We start from the raw sequence: 9,928 nt of genomic DNA, 5'->3' as shown, positions 1-9,928 counted from the left end.
GGCAGGTTTTTGACGTGTTTTAGGCGTTTTTGTCGGGCTTTCTACTTTTTCATATTTGTTTTGTCTCTATAAACCCAACCTATAGAGACAAAACAACTATGAAAAAGTACAAAGCCCGACAAAAACGCCTGAAAACACGTTAAAAACCTGCCGGAACCCATCCTCTGCTTGGAGAGTAAGAGTGGAGAACAAGAAATAGGAAAGAAACAAGTTCAAAGTTATAAATACTGACAAAAAGTGATTAACGCAACGACGTTCCACAATAACCTCCTGTATGATTTATGAACAGAAAATAACTTTGTTTAGCGTGAAATATTTACATACAGTTACGGTCCACATGTTCGCAAGTGAATAATACGACCAGCCGAGTGCAAAGTTTGGACACAAGTGTGATAACCATCGGGTTTCTTACACTACACGCCCATTCCTTATCGATTAAATGTACATAGAGTGTGTACAGGGTGTGGAATTTAGGCCTTTGTTTTGAACAGTCTAGTTTAATCATTTTGACACGGCGACTCTTCAGATCTCTATTTATACCCAGGGTTGTGATAAGCGCTAAAACGGTATACCGGTTGCGATCTTTAAAAGCTTTTAAAATAAATCTGGAACAAATTCACGTCAGCGTTAATTGGACGAAAACTACCTTTTGTTTGTGAGGCTATGTAGAATATGTAAAATAAATACATGTTGCATATCGGGGCGTTTCTTTAAGGGCCTTTCTAGGATTCTTCGTCCAGGAGACAAGATGCTATCTATGACATGAACATTCTTCTTAAGTCCTGTCTATTGAAGCTGTTAACATGTGTAACTGTGCCAAGGTAACGAATCTAATATACACAGTGTTCTCACGGTTGTAATGTAATTTACTCGACCGCGAATAATCATACCTAGCGAATGCTTGTGCACCCGGGCAACGCATGTAACAGATCTTTCTCCAAACGACAGGGCTCACTAACTTAATCTGGTGTCGTTTCAGGGATTTACGAAATAGATGTACATCAAGTTGTGGAAATCCCATGCTTATGATTAGAATGTGACATATATAATACACTTTTGAAAAGACGTCACCTTATAATAATACTATGTACAAGAAGTTCAGTTGGATAAAACTTAACGCACGTACTTTCAAAATGTTTATACGTGCGCTGTTGTCTCCTTTGTGAGACAAAAATTAGTCTCTACCAGACTAACTACGCCAGGGTTTCACTTGCAAACGGGCGAAATGTGATCTTCACCGTGGACTGACTCTACTGGCTAATTATTCCTTTTTCTGCCGAATACTACGATTCATACGCCCGTAATAGGGCCTGGTGGAGGCTAGACAAAAATAACGTGCTGGCTCGAACGTCCGACAAACACTTCTAGCCGCATAGTTTCTTCGATAAAGAAATATTTGTAGCGTCTTTGATCGTATCTACAGTATCTGTCTGTCAGACGGCCTCGTTTCTTTAAGTGCCGTGCAAGACGATAAAACGGTGCATTTTTGTCCATATCCGTCATACTAAACATATTCTCCTCTCAGAGTTCTTGAGACGTGTATTTAGATTGAAGAAGTCACTCGAAGTAGACGCCGTAAACAGTCGCTACGGCAAAGAGGGATCCATTTTGGAAAGTGGCGGTGGCGAAGTTGTCGTTCTGCGGGTCCCAGACGCACCTGCTGGCCACCTCCAGCGAGTTGTTGCCGGACTGCCCGATGTAGACATGGCAGACGATCTTGTACCTCGGGAAGTTCAGCTCCTTCACCCGATCTTTGATATTCTCCGTCAGCCTTCTAGTGAGGAAACCCACGTTCTCCTGGCGGTACGTTTCGTTCTCTAGGAACTGCTGTAAGACTAGATTCAGCATGGTCTCGACTTTCACCGGCGAGAACTTGCATCCCTCGTCGGGGGTCATCTTGTAGGTGTTGGCGACCACTACCGGGAAGGTGGTCTTGCTGGAGCGGGTGGACATGGCCGCCGTGCTGAATCTCCTGGACGCCATGGCGCCTACACCGGCGTAGGAGAACCGCCTGGTCGGGCCCATGCTCAAGCTGACCCGGGACTCTCGCCGCGACATCCGGCGGCCCATCATCGGCAGGTCGCCTTCGTAAGAGCTCGCGACGGATGACTTCCTTGTCGCCTGAGCGAAGGACAGCCTTCGTGTCGTGTTGACAGGCGGTTGTAGGTCCATGGAGGAGTTGAATCGGTCCAGGCTCTCCCTGGTTAACTCGCCGACGGAAGCCATGTTCCTTGTGTTCTCAGTTTGTCGATTTTTCGGTCCAAATTCCTCGCCGCACTCCGAGCTCTACTGCTGGTGCTAGTGCCCACCGTCAGGTGTTTCAGTGTTCCGTAGCCGGAGGCGGTGTTGTGTGCGCATGAGGGGGTGAAGATCTAGAAGACGGTTAATCCCAGTCAAAGCACGGTCCGCACGTAGACTGTCAAGGTTCCTGTGGTAAAGACAATACAGTACAGTATTGACAAATCGCCAGTCTATACCTGTCCTATAAATGAGTTTACAAGTCAATGTTATATCTCTCGTGTCTTCGCTTACACGTCACATACCAGTAGTAATGTCTTTACTTTAAGGGCCCTTTCACACTTGCGCGTATATTCAAGTCCGCATTAGTTGCGTATCAACATTTTTTTTGTTCAGGTAAAGTTTGTGGGGAAGAAGTTGTTTTCCACTTTGACCCACCTTTGTACACCCTGGTTATCGAGCCGAAAAATGACTTCTTTACCTATTAAAAAATTGTGATGAAAAAACCTCAGGCGAACTCGAATTTACACACAGTGATCCTCTTGCGCAAGTTCTAGTACTGTCAAAACTGCCCCAAAAGACCAGGAAGGGGACCGACAAAACCTGGTCTATGTGCTATGTGAACAGGTGGTCGCTAGATACAGGATTCTTGATGCTAGTGTTAATGGAGAAAATTATCTTAAGGGCCCACCAAAAAGTGGTCACATTGGCCAGGTGATCCTTATGTAGAGGTGGGCACTTGTATAGGTTTGACTGTACTTTGACAGCACATTTGTTTATACGTCGAAGGTTTCTATGTCCAAAACAGTCGAGATTTATGACTCTAATCCCTGCTTTGTTCTAGTACACCCTCCAGCCCCTCTCTCTCTGTAGTCTATAATGATGATCAAGAGAAAAACAACGTGCTCTGCGGGGCGCTTACCTGTTTTCCAAGCCTACCTGTTTTCCGAGCCTACAGAGCACGAATACACATCGCCCTGGACAGATGTGTATTGGTACTTGTCTGTGCGGTCCCGCGAGACTCTTAACCGTCACCTCTGTTTTTATCAAACACAAAAAGTCTTCGAACACCTTTTGTTTACTGTCGCAAGTGACGAAAGCAGGTAGGTAATTAGTTTTACTTAATTGTCGTGTGTTAATACACAATGTCTAGGCGCGGTCTTGTCGCACCTTGTGTGCACCTAGCGACAATTACAAGTCTGAAAATGTGACTATCTTTTCTTACCATCTCAGAACGGAAATACCGATGAAAATGTGTATCCCTTCGGCTAAAGCATAGTTTGCACTGAATATCTTTTATGTCAGTGTAAGTTATGTAACATCCTGTATCAGCTGGCCACAAGTACCTCATGACGCGTAAGGTCGCAATTAACGTGTTTACTACAAATAGGTAGTTGCGCATGTGAGACCAAAACAAAGAACAATAAAACAGGATGGACAGAGTTACCCCCATAAACCGGTCTGGGTGACTTGACTCCCCATGTTTGTAGCGGTTGGTAAGCTTTAACAAAAAGGTCTACGCTATCCATTCCCACCAAAGAAATGACTGTTTCAGAACCAGTGCATAGCTCTTTTGACGCCCGCGTCAAACCTAATAAACTTGTCTGTTGCTTTCATACACTTCGCCCGGCACAATTTCTCGGCCCTGTCCAAAAAACACCTGTCCGACTAACCGCAAACAATGTCGTTTGTCACCGCTCACGACCGGACAGTTTGTCTTTCATAGCTTTGTCGAGACGTCTGAATATAGGCCATTTGGACATGAGAAAGACCACGTATTATGGAGTTTAAATAGAGACGCACTCAACCTGTCTGCCAGTGGCAATAGGGTTTTAATAGGACAAATTATCACTTACCGAACCACTAGTTTGCTGGCCGTGAAAAGTCGGTTGGCTTTACTTGGATCCGCGCGTTGGCATCGGTTGAGAATCACAAACGTTGGAGCCCTGCAGAAACGTGTCCGACCCTCCCGTCTGCTGGCAGATTATGACCAGTTTTATCTAATTATCACCCCTGGTGACCCAATGACACCACCCTGTCCCAAAGGGGGACAACGAGACACTGCACACAACGGGAGTCAGCATTTCTTTTGTAGCGCCACCCTGCGGACTATTTGAGATATTGCAGAATCATTTACTGACTCTCCCCAAGGACACCTACGGAAGGAAAACTAATCAGCTAAATCGATTTTACATTCAGACCTAATCTTCAAGCAGTTCTATGGCTTCAGCGGGGGTTTTCAAATTCATTTCGCTTGTTTTTTTAAGTCTTTTGTGTTTTTTTTACAATAGGTAGAAGATACCGATATAGGTGGTAAACCACTATGGCAAACAGCTTAGCCACACATTTCGTTCAACAGCTGTTAAAGCGGAATGTTTAAAACCATGACCTGTGTCACGACCACTGTATGAAATCCTTATCAGTAAAAGCTTACCTGTCATCAATGAAGGAGACTCTCTTCCACCTGGTTATTAGTCCGAGCCCCGCAAGCCGAACCACAGCTTCCATCCCTCGGGGCAACCCGCCTGTTAACCCGCCGACGCCCCGCCCCCTACCCGCTCCACCACGACAAATCATACGGCTCAACAGCTCTTTGTAAATTACTACCATTTATTAATTTGATAACGACACCAGAGCCAACAACGCTCAGGGATATGAGCCCTCCTGATGTTGACTTAATGTGTAGGTAGTGTAAACTTTGAAAGGTCCTGTTTAGAGAATGCCAGTGTTACTAGACTTCGGGCATAGCGACTGGTATGGAATTTGAGATAGCTAAAATTGTTATCATAATAAACAATTACAGTATTAATTTTAGTCCTGCTTCATATAGGTGGGGAGAGAAAACATTCTTTGCCCCTTAGCTTTTGTTGGTAAATGCATTTTGTCTTGATAAGTCAGAAAGATTTCCTGGGCTTAATTTCAAAATGAGAAAGCGTATCTTATGCAGAGGCGATAGAATTGTAGAGCTCTGTCGAATTATCACGAATAACTAATCTCCAAGCAGATGAATCGGTTGGGTTTATTATCTTGGTTTCTTGCGATCTTACGTCTATCTCTAGTTGCGCGTTATTTTGGACTATCTGCAGTTATATATTTCTCCGCCAGGATAAGTAACGTTATCACAAAACTAGAGAGTTCCACGACCTCGGTACCTTCGCCAAATGATTATTGACTGACATATTATGAGTGTTTCTCATCGATTATAAATCATACCAGTTGATCATCTTTTCTACCAAATGACAGAAGTTGTCCAAAGTCTTCTTGAGTTATGCTGGTCATTTACATACACACATACAAACGCTACCCAAAACATAACCTTCTCGGCGAAGGTAATGATCACAGACTTGCCTGTCAAAATCGCGCTCCTAGCGGCCGGCCCGACAATTACCGCCCCCATCCAGCGAGAGATTGTGTAAACCCAGGCTAATAACAGTCTAGACGTACAGGGGGCTAGACCAAAACTGCTATCATTGCATTGAGTTTAGGAAACACTGAAAACTGACAGTGACACATTATCTATGACTATGGATTACATTGGGACCAGCTAAAACTATCATACAGGGTATCATACAACCGTTTAGGGAGGAAGGAAGAAGTAACGTAATAGATGTGAGGATGATAGCAGATAATGGACAGGCATGACACAAAGTGAAACATTAAGAAAAGCAGAAAATCAAGAAGGATGGAGACAGCTGTTTGCCGCTTCGGTGGTGCCCCAACGTGACAATAGTTAGACTAATGATGAATGAGAACTGAATTGAATTGAGTTGGTTTCACTTGTAGTGTTTCACATTAAGCGTCAGGAGGCACGTCCAAAACTACGTGTCTGTCTGACGTAATTAGTTTTTAGGAAAATTCGCGAGCATCAGGAACTGATGCATAGCGGCTACAGACATGCGTAGCTAGGTCACGCCAGGTTTGTCTACTCTCAGCGTAGACCCTCCGGCATGTCCCCGTCTGTTCTGGTGATCCCCAGCCCTTGCAATTGGAGTGTGTTGGAGATCTGGTCTTCCCATCTTCCTCCAGGGCGACCTCTTGACTTGGGCGTTTCCATGCCCGGTTGGATTCCGGTGAAATCAGTTTGATGACGTCCTGAGTAGTAACCGCCCTGGAGACGTGACCCAGGAAGATCATCTGTTGCTTGGCGATTTTACAACTTACCGGCAGTTGGTTAGTTCTGCCAATGTCCTTGGTACTGCGACGGACTATTTCGTTGGAAATGAAGTCATCCCATCGGATGCCTTCAATCTTTCTGAAGCACTGAGAGTCGAAGGCATCTAGTTTGTGTACTAGTGCCTGTGTAAGGGTCAATGTCTCAGCGCCATACAAGAGGACTGATAGGACCAGAGTATTATACGTGTGTAATTTGGTCGATCTTGAGAGGTGTTTACAGCGCCACACACGATCCAAAGAGGCAGAAGCTGCTGAGGCTATTCCCAATCTTCGCTTTATGTCTTGTTCGGACTTCCAGTCTGATGTGATGAGACTTCATTTTTAAGAAAAGGAAAAATTAAAACTTTGATGCAATAAAACCTTGAATCACCAGACTGCACACCTTCTCCTGGGTTCTAGCTGATTCTGTACTTGTACCTAATTATCTAAACTGGGCACTCCTGGGCTGCGATACCGTCACCCTTCACTATGCGGCGCTTCAGCATGGTCGTGTCACGGTCAGGTGCAGCCTGATTGTGGATGGAGGTCAGCGGCTGCAGTACCTGCACCTGTCACTGGGCGGCGCTTTATTAACACCGTGTTACGTTCAGGTGTGGCCCGTTGAGTTTACGAATAAGGATAGATGTAGCTGTGTTCAAGATCGGAGGAGAATGTAGGTTAGTACACAGGAGAAACAAGTCCAAGAGAAGCGTTTTAGAGTTAGCTTGTGAGCTTTCATACTAAATGAGTGTCATCTGCAAACGTGTTTGACAGTACGTCAAACATACCGCGACGTTATGTGTGTATCAGGTACCATAGTGAACGTAAGGTTAAAAGTAAAAAAGTTCAGGTTTGTTGACGTGTGTTACCTGTGCACGTCTCAGACAGGACTTCTCGATTCCGCGGCTTTTCGGTGCAAGTTTAGAGGACCAGGTATTCAGGTATGTATCTTGTTGTTCCGGTTATGTCTATGCATCGAGAGTTATGCAATGCTAATGCAATGTCAGTTGTTGTGGATGTCTTATTTTGTATGTTTAGAACGATTTGTGGTTGTCCGACTTTACGTTTCATTGATGTGCGGCGCCTTTTTGATACCAGAACAGTTACTGTCTCGTTTCGTAAATATATCATGAGGCAGGGGAGAGGAGATTGTTGTTCTTCTACTGTTGTTGTTATTGTTCTATCATCATCATCTGACCGTGTTTAATGTTTAATTCTTGTCTAATGTCAGAAGTAAATGATGTATAAAACTATGGTAAGGTGAGTTATAGTTCCTTTCCCCAGTTTCTGCACTGCTGGTCACCGAGCTTGTCTGGGTGAACCCACGGCCAGAGCCGGCATCTTTCTTCTGCTGAGGGGACCGGTGCAGAAGTTCGAAGAATGACAGAGCCGACATCTTCCTCCTGCTGCGGGGACCAGTGCAGAAGCTCATCGGAGTCCATTTTACAGATGTAAAAACATGGAAATATCGTATTTCTATGATCTTTAATACAACTGTAAAATGAATTCATATGAGCTTCATACAGTATAAATATATCGGTCATTATATCTTATGGAAACTTGAATACTTGAATGAGTACTTTGGAAAAAAATTCTGTAAAGAAGTACTTCTTAATCATAATTTACCAGAATAACAATAGATATATTCAACCATAATGACGATCACCTGTGTTACAGAAGCTCATCAACATAATTTACCCAAATGGTCTATTTTGTGTCTGGACAACAAGTGAAATATACATCCTGTGGAAGTAGTGTATCTTAAATTGGCATGAATCATAGTGTAAACTGTAAACTTTCATAAGTAAATCATGTGCATATCTGCATAGCTAAAGGATTACAATAAGTCAGTGAGTGAATGATGTGTTACATAAATAGATATATTTTGTATCTTATTGTAAGTAGAGTTACGTACCCGTTCTGCTGTTATTGTTAGAAACCTCGCAAGGTGGCCATGTTTTGCATGCATCTGTAATCAACTTGTGTGTATTCAGTAAACTTTTAGATGTTGAGATTAACAAGCGTTACAAATAACAAAATATCTAATGTAACTAAAATAAGGTTTGTTTTTATATCTTAAGTGATAGTGTGAATGCATATAAGCACGAGAGAGTTTGTTTCAACGTACACTTTTGACGTTGTTCCTTTGTCAGATCTCTGGCAGTAGCATTTATGACAGAATGAGATTCAGTAGATGTGTTTTTATTACCTTCTTTTCTTGTTTATGTCTAGTCTAAAGTATTGAATAAAGAATACTTTTCTTTGAACTGTTTCTTTGTTTTTGCTTAAATGTCTTTTTGTATCCTCACGTCAGCTACTGGGCCTACGGAGTTTGCCTACGATCAAATTGATTGATAGATGTCCTGACCAGTCTTCATAGTTTCTCAATAAATCAATTATTACATTCAGATTAATTATACTCACCTGTGTTACAGGTGTTCATGAACATAATTTACCCAAATGGCCTTTTTGGTGTCCAAACCACGAACGAAAGATGCTTGCTCTTAAGGTAGTGTAAAGATTTGCGGGGGTATAGGTGGGGCTGGGGAAACCAAACACGGGTTTGCAATAACAAATTAGAATTTGCATACAATATTAAACCTTGTATCGAGGGGAGGGCAAGAAGAGTCTGGGAAATTGTGGGAAAATAAACTTATAACGACGAAATTTGACAATATTTGTGTTTTTTCAGTGTAATTCTGACATAATGCGACATCGTGTTACGTGACGTCTTGCGATACAGCCTGGCGTAGCCAGACCGGTCTTAAGGGGCACCACGGAGGGCCCTAGCTTTTTGAGACACTAAGTTCCCAGACAGAGAACTAGTGATCTCCTAAGCCATAGGACAGCTCAGCTCAGCCGTCCAAGGCTCGCTTATGCCAGCCCACTTGGGGTGGCATCTTCTCCAAAAATGGGGAGGCTGCCGTTCCATGGCAAGGAACGACATAGCTCGTAATCATCTTGCCTGAACCCCAGAGTAGCTCTGTGGAATTTTCATTTGTGGTCCAATAAGATTTGAAAAGGTACGTTTGATTCCTTACCGATATCCGGGTTATATATTTGGACATCTTTGAAATGAAGAATACATATAATGTTTTTTTACGTATAACAATCATGCCTGTTGTTGTCTTGCTCCAATGTATCACTTGATCTAGAGCAGACGTGGCCATTTGGGTAAATTATGATAATGCACCTTAATGGCGTGTTGGCTTTGGGTGAACTCACCTCAATTTGAGTTGGTTCTGGCGGGTTGCACAGGGCCATACTTCAAGCTTTTAAGTCACGGCCCAGTCTTCCATACATGACGCAAACAAAACGCATATTTTTAGGTAGCATCTAGGGGAAAATTTTAAACTGTTTTTCTTTTATCCTAAAGGCTCGAATCTTCCCTTCATCAATAGCAATGCTGACCCTTTTCTACCTGTGTGCTTAGTTTTCATTCATATGGTAATGTACCTGACGATGAAAAGTCCACTACTGCAAATAAAGTTCTGGCCACGAACTGCAACCTTTCAGTTGATCTCAAACACAAACACAT

At 43.2% G+C, this 9,928-nt stretch overlaps 1 protein-coding gene across 3 annotated transcripts; it reads right to left on the bottom strand.

Annotated features, from left to right (window-relative positions):
* Positions 1-255: 255 nt before the first annotated feature.
* Positions 256-4,696, bottom strand: LOC136444636 (dynein light chain Tctex-type 5-B-like). Of its 3 annotated transcripts, none has more exons than XM_066442286.1 (2): positions 4,673-4,696; positions 256-2,428 (listed from the first exon to the last, which is right to left on the bottom strand). In XM_066442286.1, the coding sequence occupies exon 2, from the start codon at positions 2,224-2,226 to the stop codon at positions 1,558-1,560; it is 669 nt and encodes a 222-aa protein (XP_066298383.1). In that variant the 5' UTR covers positions 2,227-2,428; positions 4,673-4,696; the 3' UTR covers positions 256-1,557. The 3 variants fall into 3 exon arrangements, with proteins under 3 accessions (XP_066298383.1, XP_066298381.1, XP_066298382.1); XM_066442284.1 differs by lacking the exon at positions 4,673-4,696 and adding an exon at positions 4,095-4,309; XM_066442285.1 differs by lacking the exon at positions 4,673-4,696 and adding an exon at positions 3,161-3,262.
* Positions 4,697-9,928: the final 5,232 nt, after the last annotated feature.

Source organism: Branchiostoma lanceolatum, chromosome 11 (genome assembly GCF_035083965.1).
Source record: "Branchiostoma lanceolatum isolate klBraLanc5 chromosome 11, klBraLanc5.hap2, whole genome shotgun sequence".
Lineage (NCBI taxonomy): Eukaryota > Metazoa > Chordata > Leptocardii > Amphioxiformes > Branchiostomatidae > Branchiostoma > Branchiostoma lanceolatum.
Note: the sequence above shows the minus strand (reverse complement) of the source record. Positions and strands in the feature narration are given on the sequence as shown.